This window comes from Ascaphus truei, chromosome 5 (assembly GCF_040206685.1).
Source record: "Ascaphus truei isolate aAscTru1 chromosome 5, aAscTru1.hap1, whole genome shotgun sequence".
In the NCBI taxonomy this organism is placed as follows: domain Eukaryota; kingdom Metazoa; phylum Chordata; class Amphibia; order Anura; family Ascaphidae; genus Ascaphus; species Ascaphus truei.
Window position 1 is genome coordinate 148,218,564 of NC_134487.1, and position 24,254 is coordinate 148,242,817.

General features: G+C 42.5%; 1 protein-coding gene across 3 annotated transcripts in view; it reads right to left on the reverse strand.

Annotated features, from left to right (window-relative positions):
- The window catches only part of RBM27 (RNA binding motif protein 27), an 80,214-nt gene extending 56,182 nt beyond the window's left edge, over positions 1–24,032 (reverse strand). For 2 of the 3 annotated variants that reach the window (XM_075601033.1, XM_075601032.1), the window contains exons 1-3: positions 23,670–24,032; positions 8,389–8,507; positions 685–842 (exon numbers count right to left, since the gene is read on the reverse strand). In XM_075601033.1, the coding sequence (XP_075457148.1) occupies positions 685–842; positions 8,389–8,507; positions 23,670–23,728 (336 nt within the window). In that variant the 5' untranslated portion in view covers positions 23,729–24,032. The remainder of the gene's footprint in view (positions 1–684; positions 843–8,388; positions 8,508–23,669) is intronic. The other variant, XM_075601034.1, reaches the window with a different exon arrangement.
- Between the last annotated feature and the right edge of the window lie 222 nt (positions 24,033–24,254).

A 24,254-nucleotide genomic window follows, 5' to 3' on the forward strand; every position in this document is an offset into this window, starting at 1 on the left:
CATCTTATCCCAGTATAACTTAATACCTATCAAATCTTTTAGTGATAGGATACAAAGTGACGTTACGATTATATATCAACTTTAAGATATGTACTACATATATAGATCATGAGCTTCAAGTTGCAGATTATACAATAAATTTCAGCATACTAATAATTAGCTAAATCAGTAGTACCTAGACGCTCTCCGTCATTTTTAATTGGTTTTATTTGTTTTGTTCGTTCTCCGTCTGTAGATCCAAAGAGTATTATTTTAGCCATACTAATAAAGCTATATTTTTAATTTAGGGTGTCTCTCTCGTGCCACGTATAGGGATTCTTTCTTTCTTTCCAAGTCTACACATTTAGTATTTTTCCCTGTGAGCACTGCCCTTTCACACTGTTTGGAGATTTCCACTAGTGTTAATTAGACCTCTTTTTCACGTTGAGCAGGGTTAGCATACAACTGTAATAAGCGTATTTCAGTTTATCTTACATAATAAATGCCTAGAAAGAGACTGATCCTAGAAGAGAAATCAGTTGTGCAATAAAAAGGTATATTTCTCCCAAACATACAGGATGTTTATATAAAGTAATATTCTCCCCTCACTCTTGGAGGCCACAATACAAGTCATAACATCAGATATTCTGGCAATATTCAACCCTAAAAGAACACACACCACTGTGAAAAGGAATGAAAGCTCACCAATCCCATCCCAGGTAATGCCAGATGATGCTTCTCGGCCGTGTCCTCTTTAACCTCTTCTTTTTCTTGCTTTACTTCTGGCATCGGTATTTCCTCAGGAGGAAGGTAGTTCTTTGTGTGCACACTTTCAAAAAGTTTATCTACAAAACCATTTGTTTCTGGAGAAGGAAAAAAAACAAAAACAAAAACCAATCACGTAAAGTCAACAATCCTTTAAGTCTAATTATAATACATTGCTTTGCAATGCATTTACAGACTCCAGAAAGAACAAGGAATGTAGAACTAATGAAACCATCAGACTGAAGGTTGTAATAGAAAAACACAAAGACGTTCATGTAACATTTGATGGATTAGACACCAGGTTTTCCTACATTCACAATTTAATAGCGAAAAGTTCTCATCGATATTTCCTTTTCCTCCAGACCAAGGTAGCAAATATTGTAACGGTTAACACTCCTGCTTCCACATTGAGGTGGAGTAAGAAAACAAGTATCCCACATTCCTATCACAACTTAATGTATGCACTTTGTATGTCTGAGGTTGTTGTGGATGTCCGATTTGAATGACAGATTGTGTATGCAATCTCAATAACAAACGCACTCTGCTTGGCTAGAACACATGCACAGACTAAAGTTTCTGAATGCCTCTCTGCTATATCATCCTGGATGGCCCTCAGCCGCCTTAAACATTAACATGGCAAAAACAGAGCTCCTCATACTTCCTCCCAAACCTGGCCCTACTACCTCCTTCAACAAAAAGAACGATTCCTGCGCTCCTACCAATTAGGCTAAGATAAAATAATATTCTCATGAAAAAGGGTATTTGGTTAAACCCTTTGGCCAAAGCATTTGTAAGCCTGCATGCCACGTCAAGGCAACCCGTTTAATGCATGTACCTACACTATACTGTATATATATGTAATAATTGTCCCATGGACTAGTGAAACAAGTGTTAAAGCCCTGAAGGGGTTAAATAAAGCATAAGCTTATGTGAGTAGTGCAATTAAAATCTGGCTAATGCCAGTATAATACTTACCGTTGCTATAAAGGTAATCAGGGTGCACAAATTCCCTGGTGTGAATATAATACAACTTACAAATATACATCTCTCTGTCAGCCTTACACATTCACCCACCATTCAATGGAGGGTGATGTCCAGACTGGCACTGGGGTGTAATATACCTGCACTAATTGGAAAATTGGTAGGGGCTCAGTAACTGCTATATAAAGCAGATGAGCATTTAAACCTTAGCCTAATTGGTAGGAGCGCAAGAATCGTTCTTTTTGTTTTTCTATATGTAAGGCCTATCTTTTTACCTGCAGCAAACTTCTATAGGGAGGAGCGCGGTATTATGTACAGTTCCTACTACCTCCTTCCACATTACTGCTGGAAGTACCATAATTCACCCAGTAGCCCAAGCACTCTGCGTAGGGGTCACATTCGACTTCTCTAGCATTCAAACGGTAGCTAAAACCTGTCGTTTTTTTCCTCCGCAATATCAAGATCCGCCATTTCCTCTGTTGCTCGACTGCTAAAACTCTGACTCAGACCCTCATTTTTCTCCAATCTCGACTACTGTAACCTCCTGCTGTCCGGCTTTCCTGCCTCTCCCTCCAATCTATTCCAAATGCTGCTGACAGAATCACTCTACGATTTCCGAAATCTATCTCAGCATCTCCGTTGCTGAAATCCCTCTCCTGGCTTCCTATCAAATCCCGTACCACAAACTAAATTCTCCTCCTCACTTTGAAAGCTTTACACTCTTCTGCTCCTCCTTACATCTCAGCCCTCATTTCTCACTATACACCATCCTGACTCTTGCGTTCTGCTCAAGGATGTCTTCTCTCTACCCCTTTTGTATCTAAAGCCCTCTCCCGCCTTAAACCTCTCTCACTGACTGCCCCACACCTCTGGAATGCCCTTCCCCTCAATATCTGACTAGTACCCTCTCTATCCACCTTTAAGACCCACCTTAAAACACACACGAGTAGCTCCATGGCTGATAGTTTACACCATAAACCTTGGCCCCTTGCAGACACACTTACTAGAACGCCCTGCTACTGTCTCTGTGCTTTCTTCCTACCAACCAATTAGATTGGATTCCGTGCTCCGAAGCACGTACAATGTACTGTACATAACTGACATATTGCGAAAGGACGAAGACCCATCAATAGTGCAATACCATTAATAGAAACGGAAACAGGTAGAAATGTGCTCACTAGGCCATTTCCCAAAATGGGGCACATATATTATTTATTTTATTTATAAAATATTTTACCAGGAGTAATACATTGAGAGTTAACGCTCATTTTCAAGTAAGTCCTGGGCATAGAGTTAAGATGACAAATAATACATGGTTACAAATACATAGTTACATAAGTGAACAGGGTACAGGCATACCCCGCTTTAAGTACACTCACTTTAAGTACACTCGCGAGTAAGGACATATCGCCCAATAGGCAAACGGCAGCTCACGCATGCGCCTGTCAGCACGTCCTGAACAGCAATACCGGCTCCCTACCTGTACCGAAGCTGTGCGCAAGTGGGGAGATTATAGAGCCTGTTACACATGCGTTATTTACATCAGTTATGACGATTGCAGTACAGTACATGCATCAATAAGTGGGGAAAAGGTAGTGCTTCACTTTAAGTACATTTTCGCTTTACATACATGCTCCGGTCCCATTGCGTACGTTAATGCGGGGTATGCCTGTATACATTATATACAATACATAGCATGCACAGTTAGAGATAACATACATTAAATGCATATGTAACAGTTACCGACCAGATTAAAATGTGAGACAGCTTTAGTTTTGATGGTGGTGGCTGTGAGTCTCCGGTAGATTGTTCTAGTTTTGGGGTGCACGGTAAGAGAAGGAGGAGCGGACGGATACTTTGATGAACCTTGGGACCACGAACAGTCTTTTGGAGTCAGATCTCAGATGATAGGTGCTGCATGTGGTAGGGGTTAGGAGCTTGTTCAGATAGATGGGTAGCTTGCCCAGAAAGTATTTGAAGGCAAGACAGGAAAGATTAACTTTGCGCCTAGACTCAAGTGATGACCAATCTAGTTCTTTGAGCATTTCACAGTGGTGCACTGTAGCTGCATTGGACAACAAAATGGCATATTGAATTGTAGAGGGTATCAAGTTTGCCCAGGTGGGTTTGGGGTGCCGAGTCGTATTCTATGTCCCCATAGTCGCTAATTGGCATTAGCATCTGCTGTGCGATACGCTTTCTGACCAGCAGACTTAGGGAGGATTTGTTCTTGTAAAGTACACCTAGTTTGGCATAGGTTTTATATGTCAGGGTATCAAAGTGCATCCCAAATGTTAAATGGGAGTCAAACCACATGCCCAAGTATTTAAAACTAGTAACAGGAGCTAGGGTGCTATTAGCATTGGTTCTGATCTGGAGCTCAATCATTGGAAGCTTTAAAATACCATTGTTACAGTCTTGTCAGTGTTTAAAAACAGTTTGTTTTGGGAAACCCAATTTTCAAGTCTCAAAAAGTCAGATTGAAGTATGTGTTCAAAGTCGGAGAGGCTAGGGCTGTGTGCGTGTAAAATGGTGTCATCTGCATACATGTGTATTGAAGCTCCCTTACAAGCTGTAGGAAGATCATTGATAAACACGGAGAATAGTAGGGGGCAAAGAACAGAGCCTTGCGGAACACCACAGGTGATACCCAAGGGGTTGGAGTTATAGCCTGAGATAGACAGATGTTGGAATCTACCCGATAGGTAGGAATGAACCCAGTTTAAAGCATGCTTCCTTGTTCCAGAGCACTGGAGTTTGTTAAGCAAGATAACATGATCAACAGTATAAAAAGTCTTTGCAAAATCTAGGAATATTGCACCAGTGAGTTGTCCCAGTTCCATTCCACACTGGATCTCAGTGCAGAGTAGTTACCATGGAATGTTTAGGGCAAAAGCCAGATTGAAATTGGCTAAGAAAATTAAATTTGTCTTGATATAGTAATCACTTAATTGGGAGTGAACACATTTTTCCATAACTTTGGATTGTATTGGGAGAAGAGAGATTGGCCTGTAGTTTGAGACAGTGTTTTTGTCCCCACTTTTGAAGATTGGGACAACTCGGGCAGTTTTCCAGGTTTTAGGGATATGGCCTACAGACAAAATAGAGTGGACTATGGAAGCAATTGGTTTGGCAATGGCTGGGGCACCAAGTCTTAGGAACTTAGATTGCAGTAAGTCAGGTCCACATAGGCCACTTAGTTTTAATTTGAGGAGCGCTTGTGTAATCTGCTCTTCGGATACTGGGACAAATTGAAAATTGTGGGCAATGTTGGGAGAGGGTGGGGCTATATGGTTACTCTCAGAATGAGGTTCACGTTTGTGGTTTGGGTTGCGTTTCGCTAATAAGTTAATAGCACACCCCACAAAGTAATCATTGAATGCATTTGCAATGTCAGTGGGATTTATCAGAGTAATATCCTCAATAGTGATATTACTTGGACGTTGATGGCTAGAAGGCTGGAATATATTGTTTCAGAAGTTAGCTGGGTTTGATGTATTCTGGCGAAGATTGTCAGAACAATATTGTGCTTTTGCACATATTCCGCAGGTATCTGTAGTTAAGATACTTGGTAGTGACAGTTATTTGTAGCTTTTCCACCAGGCATCACAGAAATGCTACAGCGCTATAAGGCCAGTAACCCACGGAAGGTGGGCCCCCTGTACTCTTATTCTGCTTAGTGGAGCATAGGTATCACAAGGAGTTTTAAGAACTCGGATTGGAAATAGTCGAGTGTAGAATCGGGGGTCAAGAATGAAATCTATTCTGTGTCAAGGGCAGTTGGTAAGGTCAGCCAGAAACTGTTGTGGGTTAAAATTTCTAAATGTTCTAGTGAGGAGAATGAGTTGCAGGAATCCATAGTGCTCAGTGAGAATAGTCAGAGAAAGAATCTGGATGGATTCACACACATCACATTTATGTTGGTTCATATCTATCCTTAATTGTAATCATTCACAAATCTACATGTTTTTTTTATTTTTTTTTATGACTGTTCATTTCAGTCTGTCACATTTTTTTTAGTCACCCTTACAATACTTAGAACTTATATTGGAGCTACCTCTATCACATATTTAAACAATGTACGCACATGGACCGTTGGGATGCGGTTCACTGGGTGAATTCCATTGCTCAAATTTTACCTACTTTTTTTAGAATTTAAACATCTAGCAAAAGCTCAATTTTTCTTTGCAAAAAAAAAAATCAAAAAAAAAAATCAAAAAAAAAAAAAATCACCCAGTCAACACCATCCCACCTGTAAAGCATGGGGTGGCAACATCATGTTATAATGGATGGTGCAAAGTATAAGAAAATCCTTGAAGAAAACCTGTTTGAATCAACCAAGACTCTGAAACATTTCAGCAAGACAATGACCCAAAGCCACACTGGGGTGGTGGAATAAGAAGAGAATTACTGTTCCTGAGTGGCCCAGTCAGTCAAAGTCCTGATTTGAAACCAATCCAACTTATCCAATCCAATTTATGGCGAGACTTGAACATTGCAGTCCATCGACTATCAAACTTATCAGAACTGAATCAATTTTCCTGTGAAGAAGTAATTGCTGCTAAAGATCCTTCTACCAAGAAATGACTTAAGGGGCTGCATACTTACGCAACCACAGTAAATAAAGTATTTTTTTTTACTTCCTTTGCTGACATTTAACCTCTTCCCCAGTGTTCAGTTTAATCACTACAGTTTTGTAGCTTTGAATTAAAGTAAAGAAGTTAGTTTGAAAAAAATACACATACATTATTTGTAATTCAACAGGTGACATTGGTAGGGGGTGAACACTTCTGCAAGCCACTGTATGTAAGGGACAGAGGCAATCCCTACTTATTTGAAAAACATACAATTCTGTGTTCCCAAGGGAGTGGAAGCACAGCATGTTCCCCTGCATGTCTACCTTCATTTTCTTTATAATTTCTCACCATACTACACAATAGAAGGTTTGTATTCACCTCTGTATTTTCCCTGCCGACTCATTTTTAAACTGTGTTTTATTTCAAAACAATAAAACCCAAATTAAAATGGCTGCTTACCCCCTTTCACTTAGATAAAGTTCTTTTGAAGTCTATAATGTCACTGAGAAGCTCAGGATAACAGCTCAACTGATGAGACTCTTTGAAGTCTACAGGAGGGGGGAGAGAACTGTGCTGCCTTGCAGAGTGAGTCAAGTTAGAATAAACAGCGGAATTTGCCATGTAAACCATACTGAAGACTTTGGAGTAGACTTAAAATAAGGACATTACATTTAATTAACTTTCCAAATAGGTCAAAAAAAATAAATACAAAAACGATAGGCGAGAGATGACAGCTTCTTTAAAGAAAATACTGCCTGAACATAGGCTTGATTTTAATACTAATCAATGGCCTTTTGTGGGGAAGTGTCTTGGCATATGGTCTATCTGATCCGGTCCAGCCTTTGCTTGTTTCTAACATCCTTCGCCTCTATGTGTCAATCATGCAACATCACTAATCATACACAGTCTATTTTTGCCATTCTAACATGCTTACTTTATAGGAAAGCAATTAAAATAGTTCTATTGCAATAAGGTTACTGCAGTTCCCGGTAGAAATGTCCTTTTCCCCCCCACATTCTATTAAACTGGCAATGATTCAGTAGTGTTCCCCTTCAACCAAACAGAATAAATCAGAAGCATTTCTAACATTAGCCTTGCTGACCAATTGCCGATTAGAGAAGGGTTTGATTTTTCACAGGTATGCACTGGGTTACTTGTTGCCATCTCGGCTATTGAGATCTGCTGTGCTGATCAGATGAATAAATCCAACAGCTGGCATAGGTAGAACTGTCCCATTATAAATAACATTTGTCTTCTGTGCCTTATATGCTATTTGAGCTGTCTGGGGAGAACGGAATTGGGATCAGGTGACTTCTTAGGCCTATATATTTAGAGAGACTGGGGAAGTAGCACCTGTAGGGGGCAAGCAGCATCCCATCTTTCAAGTGGCCCCTTTTTAAGTGGGATACACTGGTTTAAACAGAAGTGAAACAAGGGAACAACTGGACACCTACTGGCCCTGAATTCGTGTGTTGAACTGCGCTGGAAAGGAAGGCATATTCTATCAGAGTCAGCATTCTAGATCACCACCCCTACTTCTTTTCAAACAACACACGGCTTTCTGCCATCCGCATTAATCTCTAACTCCATTCATATATCTCCAGCTCTTCCTTCTCAGTTCACACGAGCTGCTTTCATATCTGCACCCTGCACTAAAATCACACCCCTCCTCACACATTCTCCTTCTTTACATACTTCTCCTTGCTTCTGGGGGGTGGGGGGGAGCACATGGGTAGAGCAAACAAAGCACATGGGTAGTTCTACTAGCTGATACTATACACCTCATATGCACTGACCGTGGCCCCTTGAAAACGCCCTTACCAGAACACCTTCCTGTCTATAAGCTCTCCCCACTTCGATTGTAACTTCATTGGGGCAGGGACTCCTTTTCCTAATGTATTTATGTCTGAAGCACTTATTCCCATTAAGTCACGTGTATTACTGCTTTAAACACCATGTACCTGGATGGGGCTAAATAAATAAAGATATACGTAACCATTGTGTCACCATTTTTAGGAAAAAAGCCTGGCACAACTTTAAGACCTTCAAAAAAAATAATAATTATAAAGTTTTTTAAAAATATTACCTTTTTGCAGAAAAACATCCAGCTGGTCAGCACAGATGGCCTTCAGCTCTTTTTCGGATTTGTCTTTCCGGACCAAAGCTATGACATAGTTTGCTAGTGCCAAAGGGTCAGCATCACATCTGTTATGGAAGGAAGCAAAAACACCTGGTTATTTCCGAGAGGCAGGTATAGGGGACGGCACAAAGACTGTTGGGGGGCCTCCCCAAGGATACCTGGCAATAATGTTTCTGAATTCATTATTTCACATGCTAGACCTTTCCACATGTTTCCATTTATTATTACTGGTTACTTACGTAAAGCTGTCTAATATTTGCACTGATGCTTATAGAAACATAACCCAAGGTTCTAAAAATGTGCATCTACTAGGCCTACAAGCATTTACACATAAGGCCGGGGGCATGGTCAACGCTTAGCCGCTGAGGCAACAGACTTACCCCCGGCACCCTTTATGAGGGCGGCTTTAGGAGGCGCCAGATCAATTTAAGTTTTGGCACCGAGGGGAGCGGAGGGACGGTCACGTGAGCGGTTCGCCCAATGAGGGTGAACCAGCTCCATGACGTCACTGGCCCGCCCCCAGACAGCGCACGCACTAAGGCCAGGGAAAGCAACCGCTTTCCCTCAGCCTCCGCACGGCTGCAGTCTCTATGGATTCAGCCTAATAATTTGTAGATTCTGCCAGGAATGTCAGGCTTGGATTTCTAGATATTAAAATTAAAATAGGGACATACCTCAATTTGGCAAGCTTTTTCCTAGTTCTACTTATAAGCAAAAAACGATGAGGCTTCCACAAAAAGTCTACCCAGAGCACGTCAAAAGATTTAAATTTCAAGTTTACCATCTTAGAAAATAAATATATTAAGTCGTCAAGATTGCAATATATACAGGATTCCTTCAGTAATCTGCAGCAGTGTGACATGCGAAAACCTTTGAGCATTTTGTTCTCATGGTCAAGGAAACATCTAACCTGGCAAACGGTTAAGGTGCCTTTTAGGTTTTGCTCACCTATGGTATTTTACATGAGTAACAAGAGATTGCATGGTAAAAGACCATCTAATTGCACGGTAGCGTTGAGAGATATAGATTTAAAAAAAAAAAAAAAAATCACCTGCCATTAGTTTTTTTATTACAGTGTAAAAAACACTCCTTATAAATGCTATAATTCAGTCAATATTAAGATAATTTTTTTTGCTTGCTTTTCAGATCTGTTAATTTGTCGCAATGTCAGCTATATAAATGGAAACCCAGGTAAGTCTGTCTCCAAAATTTATTTTAGAACACAAATTGCTAGCAGACCAGAAAATGAAAATATGAAAGGACCAGATCATTACACACAGTTGACCTAGGGTTAGTGGTCAGATATGCATTTGATTTTCAACAGTACATTTTTTCTTCTACTTTCTGCATTATTTCTGACATCACAAATAATACTCTACCGCAGCTGCTAGATAAAATTCAAGAGTATGGCGATTTGTGAGATCACAATAAATTCACCACACTACCGCAGACGGAAAAGAAATCTCAGGCAATTATAGTGTCCTGAACGGCACACCTATGAGCCTGTGCCAAGTATGTGACAAGAGTTAATACACAGTGTCCAGCAAACGTTTTTCACCAACGCAAGGTCCCTCAAATGAAGATCTACCTTCAATCCATCACAAATATGTACATACATTTTTTTCTCTTTAAATTGCTGCAACCACCAAATATTTATATTAAAATTTAATTGCAGGGTTTGTGGTCCTTGTTATTCAAGAAAAATATGCACTTAAAAATCTATTGTAGCAAAATGTGTCCGAAAATATTAATCACTTGATATACAAAAATAGTACAGTGCTCAGGTTACATAATACGATTACTACTAGAACATACAGTACAATAAATGCAAAGTTTCTTCAAAATATACAGTACAATAAATGCAAAGTTTCTTCAAAATATAAAAAGGGAGGATTCTTATACGTTACCACAAACAATATCTTTAAAGTTTCTAAAAAGTTGGCAAAGTGCAAATCAATATGCCAAAATGAAAAAAAAAATATATATGTATAAGTATTTAATGGTCAGGATGAACTCTGCAGTGTAATATTATCCCTCGTTTTCTTCTTTTCTAGCTCCCAACGAGCAGGCAGGTCATAAACATCGCATTTTATGATTACAATACGGGCATGTAGTGCAAGTGTACAGCAGGAGTCACAGTGGCGGCATGTTTCAAACCTTGAGGCTCCAATCTCTTTTCCTCCAGTGTCTGACGTCACCTCTTTTACGTGCACCCTGCAATCAGCCACGACACATCCGTCTCCAAAAGGCACCAGATAACTCTCTGCAATGTCTGAATCAAGACGAGCCTCTCGAGAGCTCTGCGGTGCCTGTAGAAATGGAGGCATTGGAGCAGGCAGAGCTGACCGCAGGGTACACATATCGGACGTACACTTGCGCTACATGCCCGTATTGTATTCATAAAATGCGAGTGGGATTTCCACATGCCACTATTGTAATATATTGCACTTCACATGCCTTTTATTTTTCTGAGCGAGCCACAAAGAAGGTAACAACGAGGAATGATATCTTACTGATGTGGAGTTCATCTTGACCCCTTCCCCCCCATTTTGGCATGTTAATTGGCGCTCTACCAACGTCAGAAACTTTCAATTACCCAATTAGACTGAACACAGTTCCTGTGAAGGTTGGAGCTGCAGTATTGATTTTATTTTTAACTTAAAGCAGCAGTCCAAGCTGCCGTCTTTTCTGTACATTCCCACCCCCCCCCCTTTAATATGTGCATTAATATAATCCACACAATGATAATTAGCTAAGTTGCCAATCGATAAGTCCTGATCGATCAGTGTAGATTCAGCTTTGGGGTTCATCAAATGGCTGTCAGTGCAGCAGAAGAGGACCAGAGATACAAAGTTCAGTGGGGAAGATCATGTGACCAGGCAGTTACTAGATACAATTGCTGCACTGCAAGAAGAGGGGCAGGGCTCAAAAAAGGGGTGTGCCTGTTTCAGAAGAGGAAGGGGATGTGACTTTGTAAATGGTTGCTATAGAAACAAAATGGTTGTTACATTATAATACTTGTAGCATTTAAAAAAAATGTATTTTCATAGTACAGAAGGGATTAGGGGGGGAGAAAAAAATAAAATAAATGTAGGATACTGCTTGATCTGCAGCTTTAAGTTTTATAAATCACTCTGATACATGGTCACAGGAGGGCCCCAGTCATGCGGCGGGTTCCGTTCTAAGAACTCTCCACAAAGCGAAAATCGCGGAAAGCAGAACCGGCGATTTTTGTTATGTGCGCATACGCAGATTGGCAAAAATAAAAAACATTATTCGCATGAGCGACCCTAGACTGGCCCAATCTGCACATGCATGGCGGCCCCCTTCTCGATACCCCGAAAAGCGGGACGCCAAGAAGCGGGGCCTTGCTGTACTTACATAATATCCGTTTTCTTTCCAATTAGGGCATATGGAAACTCATATCTGACATCAGAACACATCGCAATTGCATGGCTTGTATGTATCCAAACTTCCTGTATTGGAACAAGCAAAATCCCACCCTCTGGACATATCCTAACCCCCCCCCCCCGTGCAACCAGTGACATTTTTATAGCATAAGAAAGGGGTGTGCGGCACTTAGAGGCCCTGTGCTCTTCCCCACAACATTTAAAATGACATTCCGGGGAAGTGCGTGAGGCCTCTATATTCCTTATCAAGTCTCCTGCAGCTTCTGGCGACGCATCACCATGGCAACACAATCAAATTGCAACGTCACATGACGCCAGATAAAAGAAAGGTAAGGAGAAGACATTAGAAGGTTCCATTTATTTCTACCATCAGAAGAATTGATGCTATATACCAATTCCCCACTTGCGAAACCAGGTGTTGTCTAGGAATAAGGTTCTCAAGTCAAAACAGAAACAGACAAGGTCAGTGGGCCTGACCTGGCATAAAACAATACATCTTTCTTTAAGGCAACATACAACTAAAATTAACCTCTGATGTGCGAGGGTTTATTAAAATACTGAATGCTTTCTGACATTGTCATTATATACGTGCGACGGTCGGAGCTCGTCTCGAATCAGGAGGCGGAGCCGCAGGAGGCGGAGCCGCAGGGCTGAGGTAGGAATGCAGAATAACCGACCAGAGTCCTGTAAAAGTATTCATAGTCGGCAAGCAGGCAGGGGTCAGGGCTGGCGGCAGTGGTGCAGAATCCAGGCAAAGGTCAGGGCAGGCGGCAGTCAGCAACAGGGATTCCAAATAGGCGAAAGGGTAATGCGTGACAGCAAAGACGAAACAGAACTTTGCTTGGCGACTCCAACCAGGAACCTTAGACCTCGGACATAGTGACAAGAGCGCTGAGCAGCGCTGACTCATGCTCTCCTGCTTAGGCAGGAGCTTTTTCGTGTCCCTGCATGAGCGTCAGCGAGCTCGCTTGTGTGCCGGGCGGGAGGCAGGGCTAGCGCGCCACGTCGCTGACGTCACGGACTGCCATTGGCCTTTGGCGGTCACGTGATCGGCCCTGCGCTTCCCTCAGTGGGAAAAATTAAATTTGGCTGTCGGCTGAAATTCCACACGCCTGCGGAAGCACCGTCTAAAGCCGTGATGATAGGGATGATGTTTCCCCTCAGCGTGGTCTTTTTGACCATGGCCCTGGCCTTAGGCTGAGTCCATAGAGACATGGGCGGGCCAGTGACGTCACGGAGCTGGTTCGCCCTCATTGGGCGAACCGCTCACGTGACTGGCCCTGCGCTCCCGTGAGCGCCGAAACTAAAAATTTGTTAAGACACACGCTTGCGGAAGCGTGCGCGAGCTCCTGCTAAAGACGCACTCATTGCGGCTGCAGGGCCTCACTGGTAAGCTTGCGCGCGCCTCAGCGCCTAAGCGCTGACCATGCCCGAGGCCTTATAAAGCAGACTGCCAGTACCCAACATGGCCACAGTGAGCAGAAAGGGCAGGAGACAGAAAACCTGGACCGTAGTGAAAACCCGGCACGTACGAGCAGAATCCTTACAATACGGTAGTGATTCTGTATCTGAACTTACCAGTAACCCATAAAACACATGAACTATGCAAAGGCATACACTGTGCATTACAAACCTCGGGGCAAAACAAACAAAATGGTATTCTGGACTTTCACCCCATTGAAGCTTATTTATATACTGGAGAAATATAAAGAGAGTACCACTTAAAATCATAATCCTTTTTGGGTATTGATGTATTTAAAGTTCAAGGCATACAGGTGGTGATAGATATATAATCAAAAATGAATAGACGATACCGTTCTGTGGCTAACAAAATGCTTTTATTTGTGCGAGCTTTCCGGCGGTGTTACAATGGATAAAGCAAGAAAGGTTTTTACTTAAAAACAGTGCATCCTGGAATGTATCTGTGACTGAAACCTATCCCTCCCCCCTGTGCTGTATGCGATTTATGACTTGGTGTTAAAATGGTCCCTGAATGTTAGTGATGTAAGAATGAGTGCAAGTAAGTAAATAAGTATATATAAATACATACATACATACATACATACATACATACATAGCGCTTTACAAAAGGTGTGGAGTGGGAGTGTATACTAATAGTGTGGGTAGGAGTAGAAATGTATCAGGGTGTTGCAATACTATATGGCTGCGCTTTTAGTGCCTTGCAACGGCGACGTCGCTCCAAAACAAATCCATTGACTGTTGCAACAGCGACGGAGCGACCAAAATTTTTGAAGACTAGTAAATTTGATTTTTTAGAGACAATCGCCACGTGACCGTCTCTAAACCAGAGAGCGATGCCTTGTCGCCAGCGACGTCGCTTAAAACTAAAGTTTAACTTTCGCTAGTGGCAACGGCTGACGTCATCTGTCGCGTCACCGTCACTATAAACGCGACCAAAGTGTGTGTGTGGATACTATGTGGTCCCTATTGGTATATAGGGATGGAATTACATTGTGTATTTGTATGTGTAAGGCCTCGTTCAAGGTGCTGGCTTCGGCGGGCGGGCGTGCTTACTTGCGTGCTGCCGTGAGCAACAAAGTATTCAAATTGAATACATGTTGTCAGGGTAGCTACTGCCCTGCCTCCGAAGCCAGGCGTTGCCGCTGACGACAGCTTCAGTAAACGAAAATTTCGTTTACTGCAGCTGAAGCAGCGTCACAGGGACCAAGGCAGCCAATGAAATCATTCTTCAGAATGATTTCAAGGCTGCAACACCTCATCCCTGCTCTCTGTCTGTGGCCGGGAGGATTAGGATGTGACGTCAAAGACACGCCCACTGAACGACAGAACGCCCAGGCTGTCGGCAGGGGATGATCGGACGTCTCCTACACCAGCAACGCGCGCTCTCGCGGACGCGCGCCCTCCATATGCCAAAGCAGGCACCCTGAACGAGCCCTAAGAGACAGCTGTGTGTGCAATCATATACACACACGTTGAGTGTCAGAGTTATCGAAACAAAAACCCAATAGTTCTCACCGGATCATATTTTCTTTGATAAAGTATAGTTAGTGTTTCTGCAAGAACTACAGCCAAACAATTTATGACAACCAAAAGAAAGAGAAATGGAACATTTCACATCACTAAAGAGTTATCAGAGGTAGAAGTTGAAGTCAGAGCCTCAAGTACTTCAGAACCCATATTCTTCCCTTCCCCACCCACAACCTTAATTTTTGGTACAGGTGAAAAAATATCCCACAAGAATAAGCCTTAATGAAACCGACACAACTCCGTCACTCTACATGGAAATGTACTGTAAGAAAACAAAATATGACAAGGGACCACAAAACACTATTTATAGCGTATGTTTTGCATTATACAATGCACCAAACCCCTGTACGCTCAGATAGCTGGTAAATGAACAATTGACATGGAACTAGGAGTGTGAGCCGCTTCTAGTAATATAATACCGTTCTCTTTTGAGAACTGGTACAAATCATGTGCATAGCCAGACAATGCTTTTCTACACTAAATAAAACAGTACTGGGTCACCCTGTAGTTTGATCGACCCAGGCACAGTCAGTCAAAATATGGTTATGGTCTTCAGATAAGCAAGCCAGAACATCAGCCTGCCAGCCAACACAGAAGCACAGCTCATCTTTAATCAATTAAAAATATACATACAGTACATATGCATTAAGTAAACCTAGTACACAATAGCAAACGTAATGGTTTGTCTTTTCCAGTCGAGTAAGAGCTGTCTGGAAGCTAAAACTGGTGACAATTTCATTTTAAAAAGGTGATCCTCGCTATACCCATTATCCGATGCCAGATAATGCATTCCGCTCAACGCATTATCCCATGCTCACCACCACAGATTAACATTGGATCCGCAATTCAATGGGCCGCAGATAACCGAGGGACTTCTGTACTACTATTGCATATTAAATGCTGCAGTTATCCAACGTAATGATGAAGTATCCGGGAAGCGCAATATATGAAAAGAAATATAAATCGTGATAGTGCAATATTGTTAAAATTAGGATCAGAATATATAATGTGAGTGTAACTCCCTTTTACTTACCAATTATAAATTGTACTGACGGTCTGCACTATGTCCAGTTGTATCTTTTATTAAGGTCCTTGGGAGTCCATACATTTGAGGGAACACTGAGTTCTGCATCTCCTGTCCACCGAGTGACAACTAACAGCATCCTAAAAAGATACCTTTATGTGCCTTTTACCCTCTCACGTTTGTGAGTATTAAATATTAAGCCAAGACATTATATTCTGATCGTAATTTTAACAATATTGCACTATCACGATTTATATTTCTTTTCACATATTGCGCTTCCCGGATACTTCATCATTACTTCACATCACGAGGATTGACCGAGCAACCTCTACCGGGTTACAGCTGCATCTTCCTATACATCTGTATAAGTATCACTGTTTATATATATATATATATATATATATTTTTTTTGCACTATTATCACTGTGTATAATCTGAAAATTTAGAGCGACACATTTTTGATAAATTTCCTTTTATACGAGTTATCCAACGTAGCAATATTAATCAAATTGCCAAGAAGTTTCTCCTCTTGAAGGCTACTTGTGATGTCGATTCTGTAGATATGCAATGGGATCTAGGACTACAACTGCACACCCCAAAAGCAACTTCCTTAGCATCCAAAAATAAAGAAAGGTCATAAGGAACTCTATATATCTATATATATATATATATTAAAACCAGTGTATTTTAAGTTTTAAGTATACCCTTTGCTTGCTTTATTCATTGTAACATCGCCGGAAGAAGAGATCACTGTATCTTAAAAGCTCGCACAAATAAAAGCATCTCGTTAGCCACAGAACGGTATCGTCTATTTACTTTTTGATTATTGAAGCTCGGCTAACACGTTACTGATACTTCTACATACATTATAAAATATTGGAAATATAAATATTTATCTGCTCCTTCATTGGTTGCATCATTAAACCACACCTCAACACCTTTCACTAAATGCCAAGCATTACAACCCCTTTTTGCTATTACCAAGGCATTAACCGTTAGGCTGCCCTTGTGACCGATCATGTATATGGGGCCAAATATAAACACGCAGGGTAAATCATATAAATTTGCTCGTTTTCTAGCGTGGATTGTGTTCACTGCTCCAGTGATTCGACCAGAACAGAAGTGCTGGCCCCTTCATGGTTTCGGGGGCCTGCCCACAACCATGTGATCTCTACTCAAAACGATCACAAGCTCGAATGTCCATTTTTATGAGAGATAGATATGTTGTGTAAATCCCAAGGGAACACCAAAAATAAATTAGGTAGAAACTCTCTACCTCATCTGGACATTCTGCACTCAGGCATTGCAACTGTTACACGTGTTATGGATTCGAGGAGCTACTATCACAAGGACATGCAAGCACATTTCCACCCCTACATATGTATATGTAGCTGCTGTTTATTGCCAGAGAACACCAACCACATCAGCAAGGCGTATTCTAATGTGTATGTATAAAATGTGTTAGTTTGAAGCTTTATGTAAAATAACTTTGCAGAGAATAGTAACATATTTCAGGGGTTCCCTAAACCATGTCAAGACATTAGCAAGTATACAAATATGAACGCGTTGTTTTATCTATCATTAGGAACACACCTAAATAACTATTTTGCATAAGTGCATTTAGTAACCCATACATGCATACCTCAAATTTATGCACATATAAAAAAATAAAAAAATAAAAATCTATTTTTTTTTTAAATGGAACTCGTCACTTTGGTGCCTTGTTGTTTAGTATGATAAACAGACTAGGGGGCCTATGCAGAGAGCAGCGAATTTTAAAATTGGCGAGTTTAATAAAAAGTAGTTTTTTTGGAGAGTTTTATTCTCCATATGCAGAAATGTGCGAATTCTGCTATGTTTAACATGAATGCGTGTGGCGAGTTTAAATTGGCGAGATGTGCGCTGCAGAAATGTGTTAAAAAAAATTCGCACCTTTTTTTTTTCCTTTCCTATGGCCGCGAGCGGCAGGTTCTTGCCAACTTTTGCTGGCGAGGCAAAAAGGAGACAATCGCGCCATTTTATTGGCGCGAACAGGCGCTAGATGCCGTTCGCGCCTCTCTGCATTAGGATATTTTTAAAACTGGCGAGATGGAGGTTCTCGCCAGCCGCGAGGCGAGTTTTAGAAATAGAAAAAAAAAATTGGCGCGTTTTTCGTAACTCGCCATTTTCTGCGCGATTTTCTCCAAAAAATGGCGAGTTTAGAAATAGCGCTGCTCTCTGCATAGGCCCCTAGGTCTATAATTATGAGAAAAACAACAGTGTACAAAAAAATAATGTCTGATGTCACTTTGGGACCCAGCGCACAAAAGAAAGAAATGTACTTATTTTTTTGCATGGTTTTACATAGTAATTAAACAATTAAATATTCACATGGGATGGGACCAAGACGAAGGAAAAAAAAAAAAAAAAAAAAAAACCTTGAAGAAGGTGAAGGTGAAGGTGAAGGTGAAGGTGAAGGTGGTGGTGGTGGTGGTGGTGGTGGTGGTGGTGGTGGTGGTGGTGGTGGTGGTGGTGGTGGTGGTGGTGGTGGTGGTGGTGGTGGTGGTGGTGGTGCTGAAAGATGTATTATGAAACAAACATACATTTCTGTAAACAGTCCATTCAAAAATGTTTTTTTTTTAAATACATATACAGCAAGGCCCTGCTTCTCGGTGCCCCACTTTTCGGCGATCCGCCGGTACCGAGAAGGGGGCCACCATGTACCGAGAACGGGCCGGTCGCGGAATGGGTTTTTTGCCAATGTTGCGCATGCGCAGAAATGCGCATTGCAGGTCTGCGCATGAGCACATAACTAAAATTGCCGGTTCCGCTTTGCAGCAATTTTCGCTTTGCAGCGGGTCCTTAGAACGGAACCCGCCGCATTACTGGGGCCCTCCTGTACCCTAATGTGGGGCAATGGGTTGTAAAGAAATTAGGCGTTAAGTACCAGGAGCTGTAAAAATAGTTTAAGTAGAAGTTAGTCTTGCAGAAAGTGCATTCACTGTCTTGATCAAGAGAAGGATAACCACCTTGGGATGACACGTGTCAGTTTCAACGCATCCATCATCATCATCTCTACACCAGGTGTTCGCCAACGTTTGGTGCTGCCCCCCCCCCATCCCCCGCTCTCGCCCTACCTTACCTTTGTGCCCGAAGCCGGCTGAATCATGGTAGGCAGGTTACAGAAGCCTCACGCGGTCCCCCGGCCTTTAATTTAAATTCCTTGGAGAAGAGCACGGGGCCTAAAACCCTGATATTTTGCTTACCTTACACAATGAAATAAGAGTCACATGGCCAAGTACTTTCTTTATCTCAAAGTAACTCGGACACACAGTACGTTGCAGACTGCACATCTGAAAGTGCAACCTGATCTTTAGAGACACTTACTACAGTATATAATACATTTGTGATGTATGTTGAAGATGAGTGTTGCTTTATCCCTTTTGGTGCCAGAAGGGATTACAAATGCATTGCAGAGCTATGCGGTTCAAGGGTTAAGGTACAAATTCCCAAATCCTCCAGCACAAACATGACATTAGCCCACTAGCCAGTCAAAGTGGATTATATTAAAAAAAAAAAAAAAAAAATAAGTAGTACTGCGTCCGATTTAGAAAATTTCGACATTTTATAAAAGATTGAAGCAAAGCTCTTTGGACTGTATTTTAGAAAGATGTATACTACATTGGAAAAAGGAGTGGCTTCCTAAATCAACGCCCTATCTTTTAAAATAGAAATTGAAAGTGTACACGTTTGTGAATGGTACAGCGGGTGTAAAAACAAAAAATACTATCACTCCATTACAAAAGTCCCACATGGTGATTCTGTGTGGCGCACACCCCCGTTCGGTCTAGGACATTTCACTGTGGCCATAACCAAAAACACCGGCGTTTCGCAGCTTGGACATTTCGCTGGGATGTCCGCTCCTGCGCCCGACCAACCCAACAAGCCAGGTCTGCCGCACCCGATCGCTCCAAGTGCATGTTTAAATGTCCCACTCGGCACCGCTACATGTATAAACAGGCCGCTCCGACATACCATCTCTAAATGTCCCACGTGGGACATTTAGAGATGGCGCTTCTGAGCGGCCAGTCTAGGCGTGTAGCAGTTCAGAACGAGACATTTAAACATGCACTTGTCGTAGCAGCAGACTCGGCTTTGCGGGTCGGGTGTGAGGTGGACCGGACATCACAGCGAAGTGTCCTGCGGCGAGGTGCCCTGGAGCAAAGTGTTTTGGCCGCGGCAAAACGTCGCACAACGTGCCCCGCTGCCCTCTAACCAAACTGAAGGTTCGTACTCAGCATCAGAACAATCAAAATGTAAACTTCTTGAACTTGGCATTTGATTCGCACACACACACACAAAAAAAAAAAAACACACACACACACACACACACACACACACTATTATTATTTTTTTTTCCAAAAGCACATACTGATGAGACTTAAAAGGTTGAAACAACTGTCTGAGTAGGTTTACTGGCAATGCACTTCTTTAATCCAGGCTTCCCATGTTAAAATGGACATGAAGTAAAAAGGTGACACTGTGCTCATTTGCATGTAAGTTCCCAGAATCCTTGGCTGCAGCGGAAGCACTGTATGCCAAGAGATAATGGTGACATGAATGTGCTCACAGGTGATATTAATACAAACGAAACCCTTGCAAAAACGCAAGGATCTTTCGATTCTGGATTTTTTTTTCTTCTTATAAATAAAATGGCTGAAAATTAACCTTTTGGGTGCTACTACTACATCATGGTCTGGCACTCCAGGAGACCAACGACATAGTAACTGTCAAATTAAGCCTGAGATCGTGTCCCGAGTTCAACGCGATATTCACGGATGAAGAACGGAAGGGTGATAACTCCTCCCCCTTCTGCCATCAATGATAGAGATCCCCTAATCGCATGCTTCACAGCCCCTCTGACACAAAGGGTTAAGAAAAAAAATGCAAACTGATAAAAGTTTGAAAATCATTGAAAAAACATTGGAGTTTCTTCCATAAATCTTTCAAAATCCAAAAATCGCTTAATTGAGGGACATTAGAGAGAAAAAATAAAGTCGTTCGCGACGCTTAATCCTAAAGGCCCCTAAATGCCTAGCAAAGTATTACTCTATAAAACATTTTACAAGTTGACAAAAATAGTTCATTACCCCATTACAGGTCAACAACGATTTTGACTCATGACCCTGGAGAACCAAATTGTATAATGTATGAGTAAGGCCAGGTCCCCGCTGGCTACTGCAGTGCCCGCTGTGGTGGACACTGCAGGGACAAGATCCGCCTCACAATGGGGCTGGGCCCGCTTCGAGGTGGGACCGCCGTGCTGCGCCAACAAACTCCTGCTCTCAAGAAAATTGAGAGCAGGAGTCCCAACGGAGCGCAAGGCCACGCCCCCTGGCGTTTCAGCCAATGAGGGCTAACCTGCCTGGTGACATCACGGCCGTGCCCCAGTCACTCCCCCTCCTCTCTTTCCCCCTGCAGACCGGGGGACTCGGCAGCACGTGCCACCGGCCTCGCAGGGGGGAGGGGCGAGAAATACAAAACTTTTTCACACAATACCCAGAGAAAAGGTCCCAAGGCGGACACAAACTTTTCTTGTACTGGACTTTTTTGATCTAGCAGTGCTGTGTCTCTTTCATCATACTCCAGTGGTGTGAAGTATAGTTTCCTCCCAACAAAACACTTATATTGTAAGTTCTTTGGGGCAGGGTCTCGCTTTAACCATTGTTGTCATTTACTTGGATACATACGTCCCAAAAAAACAAACAAACAAAAAAAAAAGCTGTATATAATATATTTGAGGTATCTATACATCTCAAATATATTATATACCAGTAAGCCAAATCTATACATTTTGTAACAAATTATTTCACAGTGATATTTGTGGATTATCTTTTGCCGATGGCATTTTCCTGATGGCAATATCCTTGAGAAAGGCTGCAGCGACAGCCGAAAACGTGGATCACAGTATGGCTGAATAAATCCACATTGAAAAAAAAAACAAATCCAAAGTGCACTCTCTTTCCACTATTTTCCTTAAATCAGTTTAAAAAAAATAAAAACAAAAACAAAAGTGTGTTCTTCTATAAAGTGCTTTGACCGATAGGTCTACCTTTCAGGTTTTTTCATGATTAGATCTTCATATTACCTTACAGGACCACCTCAGAGTGGGACTCTCCTTTATATTGTTTAAAATCATTACAGAATAATGTGATTATACCTTCTTGAGCAGGTTGGTATATATGCATGCATGACAAACACACATTTAGCTTGGAGAAGGCCGACAGGGAAAGAAGTGTCAACAATCTTATCCCCTCTTCCTTGTGTCCACTTTTCCTTTCTTGTAGATTGTAAACTCCTTGGAGCAGAATGTTAATGTTTTATATTTTATTGTGTTTTGCCCTCGAACCTCCATTGTATTGCAGAACAAGTTGGTACATTAAATAGAATAATAATCCCTTCCTCCCTTTCTGCAAAACCTCTGCTGCTCTGACAAATACACAGACCACCACATTCACCTCCCTGCAATAATTATTCCCACATAATTGTATTATCTCTGAAGCATATCTCTGCTCCTTTAACCTTTTCCGGATAGACGTGTATATCACATACTGCTATTAATCCCTTATTGCAAGGTCTTTACAACGCACTGCTCCATTAGCCCAATTTTTGCCGTACGGAAATCTGTACTATGTAGATCCATTAGCCAATACCGTCAATTGAACATTACCTGTTGAATGATCATCCCACCCTACAGATCGCTAGAGACCATCTTTGAATCTAGAGGATAATGGAAAGGTTTCCAACTCCAGTCCTCAAGGACCACCAACTGTGCAGGTTTTAAGGCTATCCACTCATTAGGACAGGTGGCCCAATCATTTTGACAGAACCATCTGTGCTCAAGCCAGGGTATGCTTAAAAACTCCACTGTTAGTGGTCCTTTTGTACTGGAGATGGGAACCTCTACTCTAGATTGTAAGCGCTCAGGGACAGGGCCCTCATTACTTCTCTGTTTGCGCTTGTCTGTCATTGTGTACATGCAATTCATGTCACTGTGTACCCACTGTGATATGTTGGCACTTTACCTCTTTCTACCAGATCTACCATTTGGCCAAACCCCTATAGTCAAATCTCTGCGCCATTAACCCATTCACCAGCAACACCCCCTTACAACCTCGCCAACACTTCAGTCATTTATACAGCCCCAACTTTCTTATTAACCGGTTCCTAGCAGAATTCCTGAAAGCCTGCATTTGCTAACCCTTTGCCACTCCAATACCAATTAACCCCTTCTTGTCAACACCGCCAAATACTCTTATAGCCCGATCTACAGTAACGCCAGTTTAGCCACCGCTGACTCGCCATTAACTCCTTCATATTCTTTTAGCATCCACCCCAATCTTCATTAACCCCTTACTAACCGCAACCACTAATAACATTACCTGCCACCCTCCATTCCCAATTAACCACTTACAATCCAAATAAACATTTAACCACTTGTGAGCCAAAGACAACCCCGATCCCCCCCACGAATCTCTTATTTGCCGGTGTAATGCCCCAGTATAACTTCTGGGAAGTGATAGAGCCCAACAGATGTTAACCACTCCAGTGCCAGGCTTCATCATCAGGCAAGGGATTACCCCTCTCACTGCCAGAGGGGCCAGTGACATATTAACATTGCACAACAATGTGTTGCTAGCCCCTCCGGCAGCTCATGGGTTAAGGGGATACATATATTCACCCCTCCCCCAGGCCTTATGGCTACTGACCCACAGCCCCTGTTACCACCCCCACCAGCTACTCACATGGGCTCCAGTAACTTGGCCAGCCAGGTCTTGAGAGCATCCACATTCTCTATCAGCATGTCGGCGGCCGTCGTGGGCTGGGGAGGGGGACCACTATCGCGACAACACCGCGACACAAACGCTCATCGTCCTCTCTCTCCCTCTCCCCCCAGGCCGTCCTCCTCCTTCCTTATCTTGATGAAGCAGAGAGGGGGAAGGCCAATGATACGAACCTGTGACCGCTGGCGGTCCCACCTCCTCCTGGCACACACTCACACTCCGGCCCGCGGTCACTGCAGGGCCCGACACTGACAAACTCACTGACCGCCGCACAACTTAGCTAGGCAGCGGGGCCTACGGTGAGTCCGGAAGAGTGACAGCGCCAACTAGCCAATAACCAGGCGGGACGAGGAAGGAGTGAACCAATCAGCGCGCCCAGGAGGCGGGGCTGACCCTGGGCTGGTCGCGGCAGGAGTAGGCGGACCCGGCACGTGAAGCTCTGGTGCCGCATGGTGAAGGTGCTATGTGTATGTGTGTCTTAAAGGGGCCGCCACGGCTTAGCAGCATGTATTGCAGCTGGAATACAAGTAAAGCACCAAGCCATTC